Source organism: Podarcis bocagei, assembly GCF_964188305.1.
Source record: "Podarcis bocagei genome assembly, chromosome: 11".
Lineage (NCBI taxonomy): Eukaryota > Metazoa > Chordata > Lepidosauria > Squamata > Lacertidae > Podarcis > Podarcis bocagei.
In genome coordinates, this window is record NC_138136.1 from 33,599,550 (window position 1) to 33,623,406 (window position 23,857).

The 23,857-nt window shown below is 39.0% G+C and overlaps 1 protein-coding gene across 4 annotated transcripts in view; it reads right to left on the reverse strand.

The window, feature by feature from the left end:
• Positions 1-543: 543 nt before the first annotated feature.
• The window catches only part of ATG10 (autophagy related 10), a 94,642-nt gene continuing 71,328 nt past the window's right edge, over positions 544-23,857 (reverse strand). For 3 of the 4 annotated variants that reach the window (XM_081213475.1, XM_081213472.1, XM_081213474.1), the window contains exons 6-9: positions 10,767-10,835; positions 5,748-5,845; positions 4,622-4,737; positions 544-3,404 (exon numbers count right to left, since the gene is read on the reverse strand). In XM_081213475.1, the coding sequence (XP_081069601.1) occupies positions 4,626-4,737; positions 5,748-5,845; positions 10,767-10,835 (279 nt within the window). In that variant the 3' untranslated portion in view covers positions 544-3,404; positions 4,622-4,625. The remainder of the gene's footprint in view (positions 3,405-4,621; positions 4,738-5,747; positions 5,846-10,766; positions 10,836-23,857) is intronic. The other variant, XM_081213473.1, reaches the window with a different exon arrangement.

Sequence of the window (23,857 nt, forward strand, 5' to 3'; positions counted from 1 at the left end):
TTGTGACCTAACATGAATAAAAAGGCACTCAAATGGCTTGAATCACTAGTATAAAGTTCCGAAAATGGGTTTTGTTGGTTGTTGCCAGTGATGAAGATACACCATTGAACGGCTGACTTATTGTTAAGATAGTCTGACAAGCTAGATCCTTTTGCATCAGAATGGAAAAAGAATTAAATAGTAATCCTAAAATATGTAAGCAGAAGTTCTACATTTTCACTGATGGCTATAAGCAAACTAGAACTTCTTAATCTGAAAACACTGGCATTAGGCCACTGGTTAAATTCCTCATACTTAAGGAAAATCCCAGGTGACTGTCTGAACTCTATTGAACCAGGAGAAGGGTAGTGGAACTGTGCCAAACATCTTGCCCTCATAAATGGAACATATAAAACTGTATCATTTTCTTGAGAAATAGCACTCCTTTAAAAGAGAAAAATATTGGCAAAATAGAAGGCTGTGCATACTCTAGACTAAAACAAAAAACAAATCCAAAATTTGCATGAAACCAAATTGTGTTACTCCCACAAATAATACAAATCGTTTATTTGCTTGCTTTGTGTAATTTATTTTGCTTTTAGATGTGAGAGGAAGGAACTGTACAAAACACTTCATTGCGTAGCTTGCAATCCTGTTCTCTTTGGTTGAGACATCAACAGTTAATGCTGGAACATATGCTTTGCATGCAGAAGGTCCCAGCTTCTCCATTTTATTTTATTTTTTTAAAATTGTTGTTTTAACAGGCGCCATGAGAAGACTCCTCTTTTTCTGATACCATGGAAAGTCACTACCACTAAGAGTATACTATGCTGGGCTACATGGACTAAGGCAAAGTTCAGATGCAGTATCCCTAGCTTCATCAACCATTTATCTGAACTGGTTTAAGTCAGCTGCTCATGTTCATATCATCTAATATAGCCCTCCTCAATTTGGTGCCCTCTGGATGTCTGGGACTCCAACTCCCATCAGGCCGAGTCAAAATGTCCAAGAGTCACTTGAGTTCACAACATCTGGAGGGAGCCAGGTTGGGAAACACAGCTCCTACTATTCTTGCACGGAGCAGTTGTTCTTCCCCAAACACACCACAAGCAGGTAGCCAAGACCAAACCCTGGCTTCTACTGGTGGTTTGTTTGGTTGAAACAGACCAGAAGCCTGGGTTCACATTGGTCAGTGCAGTCCGGGGTGGGCACACCCATGAGGGGGGGCAAGGCACAGAGGGCACCCTCCCTTGCACCACAGTTCAGGGTAGGAGAGTGGTAGGGAAGTTGCTGCCCACTATCCTCCTGCTCTCTGCCACCAGGTCAGACCTGACCCAGGGAGCAGATCTGCACCAGGCACAAGCATCGCAGTCAAGGCGCAGCTCCTTCTGGCACAGAGCCAGGCTCTGTTGAAGGAGCCTGCTGTGGGGGCACCTGTTTGCGCCCCCTCTCAAAATTGTGCTTGGGGCCATGGCCCCCACAGCACCCCCCACGCTACGCCTCTGGTTCACATGCCAGTCTGTGGCTTGTTTCCTGGCATCAGGAGCAGGAGAGGAGTGAAGCACAAACGTTTAAACAGCACACACAAACTTCCTGTTCATTGACAATAAATTGAAGTTTATGGTTTAAAGTCACATGCAAACTGGGCCAGAGTAACACTTCTCACTGTGGTGGTTATAATTACTCATGTGGAATCCACTTAATAATAGTGGAGACTTACCTAGGTAACGTAAGGTGTAGTCTTTATTCATGAACCAAAGACCAGTACAAGCCGAAGTTAACATAAAACCCACTAAACTACCTTAAGTGGAAGCTAAACCATTTTTTTAATATTATGAAGAAAGCTGCTGCCATATATTACCAGTTAGTGAACTTTGGAGTCTTTACTTTTAACTTCAACAATGCAACACTGGAATTTTTAGTCATCTTTATATTCCTTATTCTTTTAAATAACACCCACTCAATGCAGTAACAAATACACATTGTGTGTAGTCTGTCCAGGACAGTGGGAGGGAAACTAAGAGGTATATCTCTGCTATGATGCATCTCAGCAACGTGACTGACATCAATAGAGCAGTGACTGATTTAAATGGAAGTGAAATTAATATCTGGACGTTTTTTGCTAATTGATTTCATATATTAACTGTTAATTAACCTCTTGAATGGATAAGCCAGATAAACATATGTAACATGAAGACTATTATTGGGCATTTAGCAGAGTCCTAATTGAAGCTACTTGGTATTAAACAGGTTCTCAATGCAGCTGTACTTTTTACGAAGCCTACTCTGAGGAGAAAGGCAGCACAAAGAGAAGGCAGGGGGGAAGTGACGCAAAACATTGAGGGCCATTTTAAAGCCAAGACAGCTTAATTTAGGGTCAACGTTTAACATTACATTTTTCCTACATGGAAAATGCTTCACTGTAGAAATAACATGAAACAAACTAGGTGGGAAGCCAGCAGCCATGTTTCCTGTTTCACATATAATGACAGGCCGGTGGTGAAGTTTAATTGTAGTATCAGAGAGGTACAAAGGTGAAACTGTCCTCATGCCAATCCACCCCCCAGTCCCGTCCCAACAGCCTGGCTCACTTCTGGTATTGGAACAAATCTGAGGGCTAAAGTGTTTAGGTGACTGTGAAAAGGTAATAAAAAGGAAGTGCTCATACTGCACAGCACCTCTGAAGTAAAAAATTACACACCCTTCCTCAGGGAAGACACATAAACAACAATTGTGACTGCCACATCATACCCAGTTTGGTCCCAAGTCAAATGTGTGCATTGCTACGTGTATATGACTGTGTGTACAGACTACGTGAGAACTCACAGCCAGTTCTAGATGTTCATGTGTATGAAGCCTATAAACACCATGTCTGATCCTAACACACGAAGAGTGCAGCAGCAGTTTCATGCTGATTCTTCAAGGAAAGTGTTTTCTGTAATGTGTGACGCAATCTGTGTATTGGTAACTTATAAATGTCGCTAATGGGTCTAAGCCAAGGCAAAACAGCAGCACGGGAACCATTTCCTACAAAATTATTCCTTTTCATAGAAGCAACTGAAAGCAACAGAAGCTAAGGTAGGTAGAAACTTTAAATTCCTTTGACAATCACCAATGTTGTCTTTTTGTGGATATACTTTGTGAATTACTTCAGAAATAAGTTACCCCAAAACAGTTACTGTATCAGGTTTGGGAAAAGAGAACAGACATTTCTTTCCTGCCAAGACCATGTATCATACTTGTTGCAATTAGAATTGCTTCCTAAGACTTGGTTATAATTAACACATGGATGTTAATGAACCATAGCCTCTGCTTAGGCTTCTTGTGGTGATGTTGATGTTATCCTCAGTTTCCTGTCTGAGCTGAGCTACAGGACTGGTGGGACATCTTTATGCTTCGCCAATACCCATGCTCCTGTTCAGAATCTGAAACAGAAATAATGAAAAGCAGAATCAAAGGTTGGGAACTGGAACAGGATGGATATATCAGCATGCACTAGACTTGCTTAAATTAAGTCACTCCTGATTTTGATTTTTTTTAAATGATTTTTTTGGTGACCTCTCCTTCAGCTACTAAAATGGTTATTGGCAGTGTTTCAGTATACTGCTTCACTGCAGATAAAAAGTGCTCGGGTATAAGTAGCAGGGGTGCCAACTTGAATAAAATATTAGGGGAGGCAAGTAAGCCCCACCCCACATAATCAAATGCCCAAAATGCCAGTTGTTGTTACAGGGGGATGGGATTCCACAGAAGCAGCACAACTAAAGAGAAGGCCCTTCAATATACAGTGGTCCCTCGGGTTACAGACGCTTCAGGTTACAGATGCTTCAGGTTACAGACTCCGCTAACCCAGAAATAGTACCTCAGGTTAAGAACTTTGCTTCAGGATGAGAACAGAAGCGGGAGGCCCCATTAGCTAAAGTGGTACCTCAGGTTAAGAACAGTTTCAGGTTAAGAATGGACCTCCAGAACAAATTAAGTTCTTAACTCAAGGTACCACTGTATATTTAATGCGTTTTACAGTTGAGGAATGTCTACAGAACCTATTGCACAAGTCATACAACCAAAGGAAAAGCAAATGACACTCTGGGCACCATTTTTACATGAAAAGTAGCATTGGTTTCTAACCCTCATTAGCCCCAGCCAACATGGCAAATGACCACAAAGGATAGCGGCTGAAGACCTGCAATTTCTGGATAACCACATGTTCCCCATATGTTTTACATGTGTGTGTGTGTGTGTGTGTGTGTGTGTGTGTGTGTGGTCACTCTTGTACAAAGTATCAGGGTGGTGTACAACAAAAGTTACAGAAGAAGAAAAATATATTTTTTTAAAAAAAATGGTGATAAAATATGCATGGGGGGGGGGGGGAGATGAAGTATCCTAAGCCAGAATGCCAATCACCATCACAGACATCTTAGCTGGTAGATGTGAAGTACTTGTACTATAATAATCTGCAATTGCTAACTTCAGAAATAAAAAGGATGCACAAGTTTAAGGTTTAAGGTGATGATGAAGATATTAACAAACAAAAACAGTGTTATATTTTAAGCATTGATAATCAGATCCGGAAGAATATTTAACAAATTGGAAAAGAGTAACATGGCTTTTAAATATGAAATTTTAAGTAAGATTTTTTTACCTCTTTAGTCAGCACTTGTAGTCTGCTCAGAATTGGCTTTTGCATAACTCAGAGGCAGATTGAGACCCACCATTGGGCCTACGATACTCAGCCATGAAATAATATAGTTTGTATTCCTACAAAGCAAAAAGAAAGCTTTTTTAACACTCCAGCTGTCTTTAAAAGCTTGGATATAATTTTAAATGGCTACCAATTTTTATAAAATTGATACAACATTGCACACATCATTACTATGGAGGAGGGGGAAATCCCAAAATGCCCTAAACGGAAGTTCTGACATTCCAAGTTTTGTGTAACAATAATCTGAAACCGCCAACTTTAAGGTCGTAAAAATCCAGAAAAAATGATTTTCCTTATAAACAAAGCATATCTATACATAATAAAAGCTGCAACCAAAGAAATGAAACAAAGAACAACACAATGAACTGTCAATGAAACATCTCAACAGATCTAAAAAACCTACTCCCAAATCAAATCTACTAAAGCTCTGATGCTAGGTCTAGCATAAAGCCTGTTTAAACAAGAACATTTTACACAATCTTCTGAAGACCTGCAAGGTTGGGTTCAGTGGGTACAGCATTGCAAAATATTAGCATATTCTAAGCAGAGTCCCTCTAAATCACTGAAGTAATTAGGGAAATGGTATCTCGAGTTCCAAATCATGGAAGCTAGAAGATCAGACCTTGCTTGTAATCTTGTCTCCCATCACACATTTATCTTTGAAACCATACAGTCAAACAATTCTTTTGAAGAAGAAGAAATGAAAACAAATTCTCAGAATTCCCTGGGTCATATATGAGTAGCCAGAGGCCATAAGAAGCCCCTGCAGATTATATTTTCCACTCAAGTCTTTTAATCATAGAAATTCCAGAGGAGCCTAGTCCACACATTAATAAGAAAGAAGACCAAGTAAATATTATGAACATGAAATTTGAGAAACACCTCCTAAAATGTCCAAGGACTATCAGCAACACCCCCAGGTTTATTACAGTATAAGATAAAGAACAAGTTTAAAGAATTGTGCCTTATTTCTAACCTGAGTTTGTCTGGCTACAACAGTACACTTTTACTTGGTTATTTAGGGTGAATATGAGAACCTAATAAACCTCACACTGATACTACTTGCCTGCTTTGTTTATACGAACTGGATAACACCGCAGACATAAATTCATTTGTCCGGCAAGGATGAAGAACAAAGAAAGGCTGTCCAAGCAATGGATGCTCCTGAAAAAGATCAGCCATGCTTATATTATTTATATAGCACTTTCAGTATCCAAAGTAGTTTACAATCATTATTGCATTTGTAATGTTAAGTTCTTAAGGTTCTCATTTTACAGATGAGGAATGGAAGGTTAAGCGATAGCAACTTGCCAAACACCAATAAATCTAAATCTAAGACTTTAGACTAGGACTTCTAAATCCAAGACCAATATTCTTTCTGATAGATTACACTATTTATGTGTCATATTCACTTCTCTACAGAAATATTAATAAATGAAACACCCAAGGCAATTAACATTCTTTTTTTTAAAAAAATAAACATTTTAAACTTAACAACAAAACACAAACAAGTTAGAACACAAAGGTCCAGTAGATAAAAGCACCAAAAGTGAGAAATCCAGGCATAATCAGACTCCAGCCAGGTTGAAAGTCTGCTGAAACAAAAACATCTTCAAACAGCACTGGAATAGCATCATAGTGATGATGGTAAGCTAGATCTTCCAGGGCAAAGAGTTCCACAATAACAGAGAAGGCACTTTTACACGTTCTTGCCAATGGCACTTTGGATGTATCTCACCAGTTGATCTCACTGAGCAGACAGGAATGTATGGAAGGAGACAGTCCTTTGAGTATCCTCATTAGACTTTGAACAGTGATCAAAGTGACCTATGTTAAAACTAAATTTATATAATCAAGCTATATTCCAACACAGTTTAGCATATTGACACAGGAAGAGAGATACCAATTATACAAAGCTATGAATGATATAAACATTTTTAAAGAAGCATCATAAACTTTATTAATTTATTACTAAACATGAATTTACACAGTATCAAGCTATCTAAGACCTCTACTGGGTTCTCTGGGTATGCAGGTTTTCTGCCATTTGTTAATATTTTAGCAGTTCCCAAGTCTAGTATGTACATGCAGAAAGCAGCCTTAGGCTTCAGGGATTCAGTGTGCCAACGAATTATAACTATGTGCAATCACAGTAGTGAATCATCTGGATATTAGGCCAGATGATTAAATAGATAGTATATATTAAAAATAGTAAGATGAGTACACTTTGAGAACACCCTGAAGATATTTAAGAACACCAGCTCATGTTAGAGTATCACTTTATAAAGACTATACAAGAGAAAATAAGCTATTGGGGAAAACACAAATTAAAGGGATTAAATAAGGGATTAGAATTGCTGGATAAATAAAAACATGTAATCCTTAAAGAACTTATTCTCTTGAAGGTATGGAGAGGGAATTATAGAGGTACCACAAATTCCGTGTTTATTTCCGTAATTTGGTCTGTTCCACGCTGGATCCACTGAACTCTTCTACAGCAGTATGAGAGTTGTCTAAGAATATTAGTCACTGTTGGATTTCAAGAAATTGCATTTGGTTCACAACAAGAGTTATTTTTTAATGCATTCCTGCAGTACAACAATATTCCCTAGGAAGACATTTTGAGGCTACCTTTATGCTCCGCAGTGACCCGCACCCTCCACACACACACATCAAATGTAATGATTTTAAACTGGAGCCTAGCATACTTCAAGCCTAAAAAATACATTCCAAACAAATACCAAGAATGTCAAATACGACTACAGTCTAGACCAGCCTCCCAGCACTCCAACCCATGCCATATGGGTGTTTGGGACTACAACTCCCATCAGACCCAGCCAGCACAGCCACCCGGTTAAGGAAGGCTGGAAAACAAATTATCTGGCCATCTGTAAGATTGAATACTAATGCTTTCTCTATTCACCAACTTACATGTACAGTACATTGAAACCAATGAATGTTCTTTCACATTAAAGCACAGCCTACATCTGCACTGCTACAGATCTCAATTTACCAGCTACACTTTTGTAGACCCAGGACTGATTTCCATGTCTGATTACACAATGAAACAAAATGCAGCAAGTGCCAACATTCAAGACTGACTTGCCAGCCAGAAACTGGAATTCTGCAAACATGTAATCCCATGTTTAGACCCGAAATACTAAAATGGACTTTGTTGCTAATTTCCCCTTTCCTTTGTATCTCTGTCCTGCCCCAAACAAATCTGCTCCAGAGTATTGAGAACAATTTGGGAAGTAGTGTGGGGAAGACTGTAGGAAAAAGGGAGGGTCTGTGGAAAATACTCCACCCCCCTTTTCACTCACATAAATCTCCACTGGATCAAAGAGCCTTTTGTCAATGGAAATTCACAAAATTTATTAATTCAACAAAATTTATGTAGAAGAACACTAAAAATTGTTGGGGCTCCTTTTATTTTAATCCTGAAGACAGCCCAAACTACCAATTCATGCAAGTATGCTACCATCTGCTATCCATGCTAGTGAACTGATGCCATTCTGTATTATGAAGTAAATGCCAATCTGAATGAAAATATATTATTTCACTCAGCTGTTAGACTGAATCTGAAATATATGAAAATACTTCTAGCAAAGACAGATTTCTGAAAAAGACTATGTCCTGGAACTGGCAACAAGAGTTTTACCAATGACAAAAAATTAACAAACACAAATTATAACACAGCTAGCAGGTAGCTATCCTATCTTCAAACTAGAAAGTCAGCCTGAGAAGCCATGGTGCCATCAATTCTCTCTCCTGGTGGCTTTCCAGTTCCCCTATATAATCTATTTATACTTCCCATGTGCTTCTAGATCTCGCCTCTCTCATCTTTCCTCTCTGCTTGTCTCTTCTCTCGAGGACACTGGCTAATATGCTCTAATATCAGAGAGACACAAATATTGTGGTCTCACTGGCTTCATTAGCATTACTGATGGGATGCCACAAAGAGAAGCACCTTTGTCCTAGGCAGCTAACAGCTTTGCAGATAATTTCTATAATGCCTTTGGCACAACCACCTTGTTCCCATTCCTTACAGTTAACTCAACTTGCATACACTTCCTGCCCCTTCCAGCTCTACTGAATTGCAGGTTATAAGCTACTGAGGCAGGTACTTGCCCTCCTACACTCTGTAAAGTTGGAACTCCATCACTGATGTGATGGGTTCTTTCCCCCAATATAGGATGCTTACTGACATACAATACACACTACTTTGTTAGCAATGTTTTGCTGAAGATACTGAATATTAATTACACACACAAACACCATGATCAGCTTAACCAATAACATGCACGTTCAGATTTTTGTTAGAATTCCTGATTTTCCATCTAGACACAAAAGCAATTTCACATGCTGAATTTTCACAAAAATGTAACATTAAGACTATTCACACAACAAAAAATAATATAATCTCCTTAGTTTTACAGTATGTATATTTAGATACTTTGTTGTTGTTGTTTTAACATGCTGTTGTTAATCTAATTCTATGCTACCAACAGTCAGAACACTGTTGCACTAAAACAATGAACTGACAACCTTTCCCCAAACATTTTCTTTGACCTACATCTTGAGTATCTGTACCCAGCATAGTGTCTTTATCTTGTTTCATCAGATAATGGCTCTGATATAATGAAGGTCATCCTGCTATTATACACCATTTTCTGTGTCAAGGATATTGCATTTTCCCACAGTTCAAACTAAATATATTGTTACTGGGAAAATAAGATTTTCTCCTGAACTAGCAGGGTCGCTGGAATATGGAATGCTGTCTAGAAAAGGATGGAACAAAAGTCACAGAAATCTATTGGATAGTGTGCATGACATCAACGGTATTAAATAATAACACTGCGTCCCTACTTATGCACACATTCCAGTTATGTCTTGCCCATGTCTTGTTGTGCTGTGAATATGAACACATCAACTCTTCTTCAAGTTGTTTCCCTCTCCTCCTCATTCACACACATACACACATACTTACCTTGCGATTTTATCAATTATTGTCAATTATTGTAAATCACTCCTGAAGGAGTAGGTTCAAAGTCTTGGGGTCAATTACTGTCAATTGCCCCTGAAGGAGTAGGTTCAATTAATTTCTGTAAAGTGACATGCCCAGGTGACCTGAGTGCCTTTTATGAGCTCTGGCTGATTTTTATTTTTCAAAAAACTAGTTATGGCCATTTTTGGACTGCAACACCATGAATTGGCAACCTCCAGATTGGATTGTTGCAATGCACTCTATGTGGGGCTGCCCCTGAGGTTGGCTTGGAAGCTGCAGCTAGTGCAAAATGCAGCAGTTCGACCGCTCACTAGGGCAGAATACTGCCACCATGTTACGCCACCACTAAAAGAATTGCACTAGCAACCAATTAGCTACCAGGCTAAGTATAAGGTGTTGGTACTGGTGTACAAAGGCCTATACAGTTTGAGACCCAGTTTAAATATCTAGTTATTTAATTATGTATCACATTTATAGCCCCCCTTTCCCCCAAGGAGCTCAAGGTGCCATACATAGTTCTCTTCCTTCCCATTTTATCCTCACAACAACCTGAGAGTTGAGTTAGTGGCTCACTGCCACCCAGTGAGATTCATGGCCAAGTGGAGATTTGAGCCCTGGTTTCCCAGATCCTAGTCTGGCACTCTAATAATTACACCACACTACCTAGAAGATCACTTAACTACTTATATAATCAAATGATCACTGCACTCTGCAAGAGAGCCCATACAAATGTAGGAATCAGACCTCTAGTATGGAAATACCTGCTTTTTGAAACTCTCTCCTGTTATGTATCAAAGAGCTGGTACCTCTATTATATTTCCGGCACCTATTAAATAACTTCTTTTTCCAACAACACTTTTAAGTGGAGATTCTTTCCCCAGTCTCTGTATTAGGCTTGAAATTGCTTTTAGATACATTTTTACTGTTAAAATTGTTGAATCACTTTGGGATGTTTCACAGGAAATGATTCATAAATGAAATATATTTCAGATCCAGGTAAGTCTTCTCTTTATAGGCTGAGTGATCCCTATTGTGCACTCTGGAGCACACATCAGACACATCATACAGATAATTTACCTCATTCAGCAGCAAGCCTACCCTCCCTTTGGTACATGTAAACATGATTGCCTTTGAATCAAGACTATTCTGAAACAAAAAAAAAATGCAGATTTTCACTTTTGACTGACTATATCAATCCCCCAAAGTTGCTACTTTAGTTTACACTCAACACTCAAGTAGTTTGGAAGGAAGCTATATTTTTCAAACTTTTGTGCTAAGACTTTTATATGATAAGCTCAACCATGTCCTTTTGTTTGTGAGTTGTTAAAAAGTCTGATGTACATCCAAGGTTAAACCAATGAAATGGAGGCACACTAAAGCAAGTTGTGGATAGTTGCCAATGCAATGAAGGTTATCGAAAGAGTTAGCAGCTTGGGGAATTGATAATGGAAAACTCGCTGCTCGTGTAGTTCCTAGAGCAGTTTCCAAAGCTACTGCTTCGCCTTTCTTTGTCCAAGCCACCAACTGGGATTGAGATATAGAAAATAGTATAGAGACATAGAAAGAGGACTGTATAAACAAAGTAAGAAGGCCAAAATACATATGTTGAAAAACTTTCTACTATATGAAGTTTCCTTAATTTTCGTGTCTGGAAATCCTCTCCACAAAGGCGAAGTAGCATTTAGTTTCCAGATGTCAGGCTTATATATCAGTGATGAAAAGAAACATGAATCACACTGAGTTTTGCAAGCACAAACCTATTTAAATGAAAAATCAACTTAGTTTAGTTATAAATTAATCTTTTGTGGGTGAAACTGCTACTGCAGTAGACATTTCCTGATTAATGTGTGTTGGAATTTTGCAGGAGGCAACCTGACATTTACAGGAGCAAAAGCGTCTTCTGGACAGGAACAAAGCATCAAAAAGTGAAAATACTTTTCTGAAACTTAAAGCATTATTTCCCTGCAAAGAATGTGACAGAATCATAGACATGAAACAAAGGGTCTACTAGAATTTCCCCTCCACCAACCTACCAGGCAAATTGATTTCCCACCATTTTCTGTATCATGGATTGTCAGACAGAAGATTCTGCTTGACTCTCTTTTTCAAAAGATCTTATTATGAAGGAAAGCCAGGAAATGCTTAATGACACATTGAACCTAATGATAATTAGTTTTATCTTCTGCTGTAGAGCAATTCAGAGCGAAAACAGGAAGATAGCAGCTGTGATATTTTTAAAAAGCTTTTTGTTTTGCAATCTGAAAATAGGAATGCAGTCCTACACTAGGAGTTTGATGGCCCCAAAAGCCATTACATTATGGGGCAAGCTTCTTTTTCCAGCATGTGCAACAGCAGCATTCAATAAAGACAAATCTTTCTGGTTTCAAGTCCCTTATGCTTCTTTTATCATTGACCAAATAAAATGTCATTTCTACTAGATCTCAATGAGAAAAAAAATATGAAATACTCTCTTTTCATCCCAAGAGAAAGCAAACCATGCCTAAGTTCTAGCACTGACAAAACAAAACTTTCAGCCTGTGTTATATAACTTTAAGCACACAGTGAGATAATGCCTAAAATAATATGTGAAATATTATCCATGTCAAATTTCAATTAACAACGAATGTCACTTTTGGGCATTACAGCAAGGTAATTAGTTCTGGATAGCTGGTACTGTGTGTTTTACTTCCCTTCCCCCAAACAGCAGGTATTTTGTTGTTGGTACATTTCCTGTAACAGCACCATTTATTTTCCCTGTCATAACTGGAGCTCCTCCAGTAGTAATGGCTTCTATTTTCTCTAGTGCTACATTAAACTGCCTTGGAGCATCCATCATAGCCTTTATGGGCTCTCCATTTCTCCTATAGTGGAAAGGGATTGTTGTCCAAAACATCCTCTGTCACATCCAGTTTGCATGATATAGCTTTGATGAAAATCATTCATAGAGGGATGTCAAGACTTTTATCAAGGGCAGCGGAAAACGTTTGTAACTGAACATTTTTTTTCAATACCACCTGAGACTTCAGCCATTCTTCAGACTAAGAGGAGGAAATAATAATAAACTTTACTTCCTGAAAACTCTGAGAAGTGGATGATTGACATGCAATTAAAATACACAGGTTTGTGTCCAGTATTCTGCCATCCAGATAGACATTGGACTAGTGAAGGTTGAAATGAACTAATTCATGGACTACAGCAGCCATAGCCAATCTGGTGCCCTTCAGATGTTTTGGTCCTTATCATTGGTCCTGTTGACTAGGGTTGCTAAGAATTTAGGTCCAACATCTGGAGGGCCCAGGTAGGGAAAGGCTTGGCTATAAAGACTAGATGCGCCTGACCACCAAAACATCCCCCTGCAGATATTCCCTCAAACCCGCACCAACACATCATTCTAGAACCCATATATACAATTTGATACATGTTTGCTTAAGGTACGCCACTCAGCTGGGGTCTAAAAAGCAATGGAATTTTGATTTAGCGTAGGGATTTCAAATAGTAATACTTATGCTCCAAGTAATGCTCCAAGATAGTGATGAGACAAAGTCAGTACAATAATGCTGAGTTCACAGTGACTGCTAAAGTAGATGGGTAAACAGCAACCCCAACAAGGGCCATGTTTGCCTATACATTGCTTAAATAATAAAGATTTCTAAACAATCCCTTAAAAAAAAAAAGGAAGTAGACACCCTTAATAAGGCCTCTCTCTGTTCGGATCATGACAGGAAAGGAAATGTTCAATTCCCATTAGTCAGGCTGCCCTGCTGTTACTAGGGGAGAATGCTTCATTTTTTAACCAGAGCCTAGCCTCGCAATACGGCACTCAATCATTTGGAAGCTTGTTTTTGAAAAGAAACTGGAACTCTCACTATTTCAGCCATTACAATAATAATAATAATAATAATAATAATAATAATAATAATAATAATAATAATAATAATAATAATAATAATAATAATAATAAACAACTACCAAGTCCAAATCCTTCTGCAATGGGAAATGAAGTGCAAATTGGGAAACTTTATTTTATTTTCTCCATAAACTTATTTTTTAATTACAAATTAGCTTGGTAGCACATTTTTGCTCTTCTTCGAATCAAGAGCTTCTGGCAACAGTCCTCTGTTGACTCACTACCTTGCCCTTGTATATGTTCTCTGAATCAAATACTGAGGTTTGAAAGAAAGGAACTGTTTAAGTTTTCAAGAAACAAGGCAGCCACAGTCTCAGCCAGAGGCGATAACATATTCCTTCCATATGGAACAATGTTGTGCACATTGAACAATATTTATAATACTTATTTTGGAGAAAAGCTAAGCGCAGTATAAAGACACAGAATAGAGTTCTTCAATTTAAGGCCACTATATATGGAACACACATTCCTAAGGAAATTGTTTTGAGAATCCTGCTTTTCAGATAAGACATGTTGAAAATATGAAGCTGCCCTATACTGATTTAGACTACAACTAGCCCAGGATTACCTATTCTGACTGGCAACTCTCCAGGGTCTCAGGTTGATGACTTTTGAAGCTCTCCTCCTGAGCTTATTGTAACTGGAGTTGCAAACTTAAGACCTTGTACATGCAAAACATGTGCTCTGCACTGAGATACAGTCTCTCCTCAGTATTTAACATTATCCTCTATCAAGAAGGAGCTAATGTGGTACCATGTTGGCTATTTCTGTTCTACACTTTATTAGATTTAATAAAATAGAGACGCATTTCCCTGCTGTGATTGTTGCACCTAGAAAAGTGAGACTAGCAAGACATCACTTGAAATGCTACTGGATAATCAAGTGAAGGCAAATATATCAGAAGCTGCCATAGAAACAGCTTCTCTCTCTCCTCTCTCTCTCTCTCTCTCTCTCTCTCTTTGTGCCCCCCCCCCGACTTGTAATTCAAATTTATACAATGACAAATTGCCAACTACTCTGTGATGGAGCTTTTGTTCAGCAATAGAAGTCATTTGTTGTTATCTACATGTGACCAGAACTTTAAGGTACCATCATTCCATGTTAGTCTGTTGCAGCAAAAACAATGAGTCTTGTGGCACCTTAAAGACTAACAGATTTATTATGTGATAACCTTTCAAGGACTAGGGAAATGCAACCTGGTTATTTTTCAATACTTATTGTAACAAAATGATCTCATCAGGGTCTTCCTGTGAGGTGCTTATGAAACAGTGGCCATCCTTCTTTTCCCATCTTTATTCCCCAGGTTCAAGCAAAAGTGATATTGGATCCAAATCCCGTTCTGTATCCAACAGTGCTTAGTGCATTGATCTCATATTGCCTATGCACCATATCTGTAAAATGAGTATTTATCCGTATCAAAATTAATGAGACTGTAACGAACATGGTCAACTTGCATGTGGAAAGAAGACAACACTGAGCTATACTCAGTTGTTTGGGGTACCATATAGCAAGCTGACTATGACCCTCCTTCCCTTCGCTAGTACACAACACTTGGTAAGAAAAAGATGACAACATACAATCTATCTCAGTTTTCTTGCACCTCCAGGAGATACATGTCAGTGGCTATTTTGTTAAAGTGATAATTGCATTTCAGATATTAACACAAAAACCCTGAAAAACTACCTGCTTCTAGTATGTATAGAATAATAACTTTCCTCTGTAAGTTGGAGTGGCAAACTGGTGCTGCTCCCATAGGTTGCTGGACTGCTATTAGTCCTAGCCAACTTCACCAATACTCAAGGATGATGGGAGTTATAGTTCTCTGATATCTGTAGACTATAGCCCTGTTGATAAGCCTTAACTGTTACTGGCATTGCCCTTTTCTTTGCCCTCCTGTTTAGTTTTCTGTTTCACTCCTAAGAACAAGGATCTCTATTCTTAATGGAGAAGTACAATGAAGATGCTGCATAAATTCAACAACAGCAACAAAACCCACTATGAAACACAGTCTATTCAGTTACAGTTAAGTTTATAACTGATTAAACACTTTAAAAAAAAGTTTATACTGGAAAATTGGCAGACTAGCTCTTGTTCTCAGAACTGGCACATCACTCATTCTTTCATGAAAATAAACAGATGACATATTTTTCAATACTTGCCAAAATAAAATTAATTTAGCCATCAACTCTTTAGTATCTTACATGTCATTTTATTAAATGACTCCTTAAAATATGTTCTGAAGTTGTGGGGTTTTTTTAAGGTATAAGAAGACAATCCAACAAGCTGTGTACGGATGAAACGAATGATATTGGAGCAGAATTTGGTATAAACACAACCTAATAAAAGAAAATGTAAAAGTTTGAAAATCTTTCAAAACATGTTTTAGGATGCCTGCAAAATTTTAAAATCCTGTTAAAGCAAGAAAAGTTGACACGTTAACAAATATCTTAGGCCGCTACCAGACAGATGATTCCTAGTACTACTAATCACCGCTCTCCTGCTGTAAACTACCAGAATTGCAGAATACTTTCCACACTATCAAGGGGTATGTATTGTGCCCTTATCTGTGTATACATCCTGCTATGTTTCATCATCTAGGCCTGATGGTGTGACACAGATGCTTTGAGTGAAGAAGGCCCAATATACCTGGGAAATCTTTTTTTATAAAAAAAATCTAATAAATCTGAGCCCCCTTAAAAAAACCTTTTTAATTAGTGCTAAGCGTTTGCTTCTTTTAAAAAGAGCTGTCCAAGAAATGTAAAAAAATAAAGTTTTTCACTATGCTTTTACAACTCTTTCATTTAAGTGCTAACATTTTAAAATAAAAAGGGAAAGGTCTTTAGCAGTAATCTAAAATTCTAAAAAGCAATAAATGTGCTAAAATTGTGACAATTGAAAAGGTAATAGCAAAGGTGTATTGAGCAGCAAAATATTCACCAGGATGTTATGTCACTGCACATATCAAAACCCTACCAGTTAAAAAGAAGAGTTGCACTAGGATTGTCTGCACCTGAGGATTGTGTACCTCTTCCTTTCATCTTTTTTTTTAAAAAAGGTGGCAGGCAGATACCCAGGAAAGGGCTGTTACTCAGACTCTTATTCCAAGTCTCCACACAAATTGAAACACTCAACGCACACCACTGAAAATTCTGTGGTCATATAAAGTGGTGGGAACAAGTAGCTGTGTTTATCCCCTGAAGCAGTAGTAGAATGGAACTTACATCAAAAGAGCAGAATGGTGTGACTTTAGACTTCTGGGTGCCAATGACCATCTCTAGACCTGAATACTTCCAAACTCGGCGGAACTGCCTTATGATGGAAACAAGAACTTTGAGGGCAAAACATGTTCAGCAATAATGGTGCTTATGATCTTCTCTATTGATACTACAAAAGCTTTTTCAGAAGTTCTAGCCAGTGTTCTATAGCAACTGTTGATATAGCTCAAAGAAATTTCACAGGAAAAAAAATTAGCAGCCTTCTGTTAAACTATACTGAATGCAGCCTCTTCTGTTTAACAGAATTCTCGAATATGTCTAAGAATAGCTACCCACACATGAGTCAAGATATAAAACTTCCCTACAACAATGTCACTTTGCTGTGCCTCAGCACCACTACATCAAAGCCCTCCAGAAACAGTTAAGAATCTCTTTCCTTTAAGAAAAAAATATCACACCATTAACATACTTGGTCATTTTAGAAATAATGTTTATTGATTTTTGTGTTAAAACTGCCATAAATTAAGTGATGCAATGGACAGAATTACTGCTGTACTATAAAGAACATGTCTTTTGGGTTCTTAACCACACAGTGAAAAGAATAACAGCTGGATTAATGTAAAAATAGTGCAACTTGATGCTGATGTTGCAGAGGTGTGGACAAGATGGTAACTGTTCACATGAAAGACATGACACAGCACTGAAATATCTTCAGAGTTCGTAGCAAGGGAACTAAGCCTACAATGATGTGGTTCTAAGGAAGAGAACTTTTGCAACCCTGATGGCAGAAATCCTGGAGATGCCAGGAATTTTAAGCTGCTGGCACACATGAAATCACATTGCCCTTTTCCCAATGTGAATTATCACTAAAACCTTTCTGAACTAGGCCAATTTATTTATTTATTTACTTATGTATAAACACTTTCATCAAGGATATACATGAACAGGGCCACTAATCTAGCGTCACACATTTTACTAAATAAATTACACAAAGGGCTAGAGCAGCGGTTCTCAACCTCTGGGTCCCCAGATGTTGTTGGACTACAACTCCCATCATCCCTGAGCTCTGGCCTTGCTAGCTAGGGGTGATGGGAGTTGTAGTTCAACAACATCTGGGGACCCAAGGTTGAGAAAAGCTGGGCTAGAGTCAGCAAGTTTGGTAAGCATATGAATTAGGAATTGATTGATTGATTGATTGATTGATCAATTAATTAATTTATTATCTATATCAGTTTCACACATGTTCATTCATACATCCATTTTGTCCTGCTTCTCTACCTGTGATTTTTTAAAGTAATTGCATGAAAACTGACATTTTGAACCTATTTATCAACCTATTTATTTTGTACACATTTTGGTACTTTTTTAAGGTAAGTAGTGTGACACAGAGAAGTACAAAAAGTACAAGTAAAACTGTACATATTAGATGTGATGTGAATCAAGCTAGTTCACTAAAAAAATGTTGGCCAAATGAAATCCTCAAGCACTTCTAATGTAAGCAAGCCTTTTCTGTGTAATAATGCTGTTGCCCTCTTGGCTACAAAATAAATGTCAAAATCAAACCATACTAGAATACTGTGTCCAGTTCTACCACAATTTAAGAAGGATACAAGCTGGAATGTGTGCAAAGGAGAGCGACCAAGATGATAAACAGTCTGGAAGCCAAGCCTTTTGAGGAACGGTTGAGAGAATTGGGTATATTTAGCCTGGAAAAGTGGAGAGAGGAGACAGAATCAAAGAATCATAGAGTTGACAGGGACCCTCAGGTTCAGCCCCCTGCAATGCAGGAATCCTGTCCACAGCCATCCCTGGGTGGGCTCAAAACACCAACTTTCTGGTTAACAGCCAGATGCAGCCAACTTCAAATATCTAAAGGGCTGTCACATGGAAGATGGAGCAAATTTACTTTCTCTTGCTGTGGAGGATAGGACCTGTACCAATGGCTTCAAGTTACAAGAAAGGAGTTTCTGACTAAAAACTTTCAAACAGCAAGACCTGTTTGACAGTGGAACGGACTCCCTCAGGAGGTGGTGAACTCTCCTTCGTTGGATGCTTTTAAGTAGACTTTGGATCCATCTGTCATGGATGCTTTAGTTGAGATTCCTGCATTGCAGGGGATTGGACTAGATGACCCTTTCCAACTCTATAATTCTATGATTCTACGACCTAACTTTTTCTCTCGGTATGTGGTATGTGTATGGAAATACTATACATATTCTGCAAATTCTCTTAAAATTCAGGTATGTTAAATGGTTCTGCTAAATGGTTCCACTGACAGCCCCGGTTTAAGGGGCACATGGCTCAGTCTTGCAGTCCAGGTTCATCACTGATCATTCTTGATCCAGTTGATTCCTCCCACTCCATTTAAGGATTGCAGCTACCGCCAGGGTAAGAGTTACAATCAAAGAATTAGAGAACAGAAAAAGGGTTCTATAAATCCCTTTAACACAGCTTACCAGTAGAACCATCCAACAGAAGTCTAAACACCATCATATATAAACTATGTATCTTTTTTCCCATTGCTACTTCAATTATTATGCTATTTGCAATGCATAATGCAAAATACTTTCAGCCAAAGTATTTGGATGCATGCCACTGAAACCTACACATTATGGACTAAATCACATTTGAGTCCATGTACCTCAGCTTAACTAGATCAGGCAATATAAAAAGTGATTCTGCTTGGAATTATATACGCTCAACAGATCTGTTAAATCATTTAGAAAAATCACTTGTTAGGCATAATCCTTTTGTACAATCAATTTTAAGGATCATAAGCTAATTCTAACAATTATTATACATATTGTTCATACAAGTAGAGGCTATCATAAACTTAGGGGTATTGGTGATTCTAGCTACTGTCAAATGAGAATGAACCATGGTGAATCTTAATGGTTGATTTAAAACAAGCCAGCATCATAAACCATGCATGTATGGTTGACATACATACAAGAAATAATTATACATACTCATCTGGTATACTTGCCTAAGCCAGTGAAGTGTACACCACACAAAAGGACTCAAAGTGATAGAAATGGATCCCTCAAATGCAAACCTATTCCTTAAAGGAAATATAACCCTATGGAACATTGGAACATTAGAACACACCACTTCCTTAGACAGACAGACTACCTATGCACAAATACTTCCATCTAGAACAAACATTTGATGTCACCACCAAATTCTCACTAAAATGCTACCTTATAGGTTGCTTATACCTGTGACCACCTGAAAGTACCCTGGTATGAATTAGAAGAATATATACAGGACTGCAGAAATTCATGTTCTTAGAGGCTCAAAAGAAGGCTACCAAGATCACATAATAGTCCTTAAACTTGGGCTATAATCCAAAACACCCTTACTTTTCAGAATGTAGCCATCAAGTTAGGGATGTATATTTCCAAGTATTAGCCTGGACCAGGCTAATCCAGGTTGTGTATGTATTACTTTTCTTTTTATTTCATTTTTTAAACAACACTTAAAACAAACAATATAGAATAAAAATAAAAAGTGAAAATGTGGGGAGAAAGGGAAAAAAGGAAGGTATATTATAAACCTATAATAATTAACTATTACAGAATACAGTTCCCTTTGTACCTATCTTATACAGTGGTGCCCTGCAAGATGAACACCTCGCGAGACGAAAAACTCGCAAAACGAAAGGTTTTTTCGTTTTCGAGTTGCCTCTCAAGACGAATTTCCCTATGGGCTTGCTTCGCAAAACGAAGCTTGCCCCGCAAGCTCCGGGGACAGCGGGTCTTCCCCGCTGTCCCCGGACCTCTTTTGAAGCGCTTCCCGCTGTCCCCGGACCTCTTTTGAAGCAAGGGCCGCCCCTTGCTTCAAAAGAGGTCCGGGGACAGCGGGAAGCGCAGCGCGTCTTCCCCGCTGTCCCCAGACCTCTTTTGAAGCAAGGGGCGGCGGGGAGAAGCTATCTTCTCCCCGCAGCCCCTTGCTTCAAAAGAGGGGACAGAGCGGCGCTTCCCCTCTGTCCCCGGACGGTCTCCATAGGAACGCATTGATTGATTTTCAATGCATTCCTATGGGAAACCATGCTTCGCAAGAGGAAAAACTCGCAAGAAGAAAAAACTTGCAGAACGAATTAATTTCGTCTTGCGAGGCACCACTGTATAACCAGGTTGTGTATCTGATTCACATACTGTATTATTTCTATGCAACTGAGGGCACATATAAGTCTAAGGATGATCACACTGAAGGAATTCAATAGTCTTGTCAAAGATGTGACATGGTTCTATGATTCTATATTTTTTTTCTTGGCAACTTGATGATTTAAAGGCTCAAGCTGTTCATTCTCATTAGCTTACTCAAGCACTAGCTTTGTATATTCAATTATATATCCCATTATTGATTAAGCCTTAGTGAGTATGAGCTCATTTGCTCAGAACTCTATTTACTCAAGGAAAAGTTTATTACAACTATTCTTAGGTGTAGAAGCCAGGGGTACCGGGGCATTTATTCTGTATCTATGTGAAAGTGAATGAAAAAGAAATCAAATAGGTTTTCTAGTTGCCAAATGAAAGCAGATATATTTTGTATTTTTATTGCATTATTATTTATTACATTATTGTAAATTTTAACCACAGAAATCTCTTTTACAAAGGCTGGATTATCTAGAATTAGTTTTAATTTACATCTAAGTTTTTTATTATCTGAATAGTTTCTGAATCTGTGTAGAGCAAATTGGTGATTTCAGCTCATAAATATAGATATCTCATGGTGCCTCTCTCTCCTCAAAACTGCGCTGATCCATTTTGACAACACATTACAAAGCTAAACGTGTCAAATTGGTTACTGCCTATATCACGGTGAACACTTGACATAATTAAGAGATGCCTTCCTCAAATCAACTGTTTTCATTTTATTCAACATGTCTTCAATTGTGCATCTTCCATATCCCCACCCTCAAGGTAATATTCATTTTGAGGTTACCCATCTTATAAATTCCCTATGAACTCTGTGTCTTCTCCCCATGCTTCTTAATAGTGGCGATTCAATTGCGCCACCACACCAGCTAGTGCATGCTGGAATAACCTCAACCAAGCTTATTTGTGCACTATCAGACACCAAGCAAAGAAAGCAATGGGAGAATACCAAACCATGCAGAATGTTGCAGCACTTCCAGAAACCTCCCCAATGTCTATGGCAGCACCATCAATTTCCACCAATCAGAGAGAAGTATTTTCTCCACACTGAGAAAATACAACCACCCCCTACACAAAGTTCAAGGGGAAGTTTTCCAAGTCAAAGAATAGGCAAGAGTTAAAAGCACCTGATTTTAGCATATAAGCACTTTCGACAGGATGTGATTAAACTCAGCAAGGAGAATTTCTCCCCCACTACTTGTGGTAAAGCCTGCTGTAGACTCCCTTCCAAGACAGGCTTTTCAGAGGCAAATGAGAGGAAGGGGGGGGGTGAGAAGGAGGCTCATTAAGGATTATACCTTTTACCCTACGCTTGAATCAATGTCTCTCCAATCTTTCCAACAAAGTCCTTTAAATATGTCTATGGTTGCTTCCAGATGACTTGCTAACTGAACATTTATCCTGATTTGGTTGCACAAATGTGCAGGGATGTTCTTTGATGTCAACTGTCTGATGAACTGATTTTTGTTTCTGGGGAGGTTGACATTGTGTTGAGTAATTATCCACACTTTACAGTGTATTGCCCCATCATTTTCCTTACTGAAGAAAAAAAGATCCAAGTTTGGGCGGGGGGGGGGGGGGTTAGTTGCGCAAGCGGGCAAAATTCACTAACTGCGCAGCTTGAATGTGCTGCTATATAACTGAATCCCATTCACAAAACAGTGACAGTCTGAAAATGCCCTAGTTTCCAAGGTTTGCAGAATACATATATATCTTAGAATAATTGCATCTTAATTTTACAGAACTTCTACAAAGGAAAATTCTGCATTTATGATAACGGTTACCTTCTAATACAGAGGTTTTCAACCTTTCTGAGTCCACGGCTCCCTTGACCAACTACATTCTTTCTGCAGTGCCCCTGTGGGGCTCAGGAGCCCAGTTATGTCACCCCTTGCCTGCAGAGCTGGCAGCTCTCACCCTTTTTTGAACACCCTCCCTTGTGAAGTGTTCCCTCAGCCTCCTCTCCTCTCCCCTGTCCTTGGGAGTCCTCTGGGCAGCCACTGCTGCCACCCTTGGTCTCTGAGCTGCCCCCCCCCACTCCAAAATGAGGTGCCTCCTCTCACAGAGGATGCCCCCAGCCTTAGTGGCCCAATAGAGACTGGCCAAAGGTGAACATGAGGCCACCATCTTATTCACCTTGGGAGGCAGCAGTGGGCACCACTGTGGAAAGGCTTCCCTTCAGTTTTGGACACTCAGATACCAGGCAGTCATTTCACACAGCTAGCACAAAAAAGACCAGTGGTCAGTGCCTAGCCTCCCATTTGTCCATCCATCCCCAAGAGCAAGGGCTGGTGGACTAGCTGGCTGGGCTCCCTTGCTTGCTTGCTCCGAGGCTCCTCAGTTCCTGACAACCAGCACCCCCTGGCCAGCCCCAGAGGCGCCATTCGCCTGTGGAGCTTGTAGCCAGGGCTGAGGCAACAAACAGCTGTGCAAAGCTTTGAGAGGCAGAGACACGAGAGGACATCAGAGGAGGGAGGGAAAGAAGGAGGGACAGAGGCCAGTGTTGCCTGCGGCACTTATGACCATCATTCAAGGCACCCTAGGGTGCCACAGCACACTGGTTGAAAACCACTGTTCTAATGGAACCAAGTAAGGCTGGATTAATGCATGCTTATTATACCACAGCAATGGCCTCAGCCAGAATTTGTTTCCCCTTCTTTTTCAGTTAGCTGAAAAGTTCTATTTACAGCAACACAATTGTAGGTGCTTGTCAACTACAACAGAAATTAATCTGAATTTCTATTATATAGAAGGGCAGGTCCAGAGTGAGCCTGTGACACACATTTCTTGTCCCTTTAAATATAGCATTAGAAATGCTTCTCCTGAACGACTATTTTTATTCAAAATGGAACTGGGAATTGTTCCACTTACATTGGCTCATAGAAA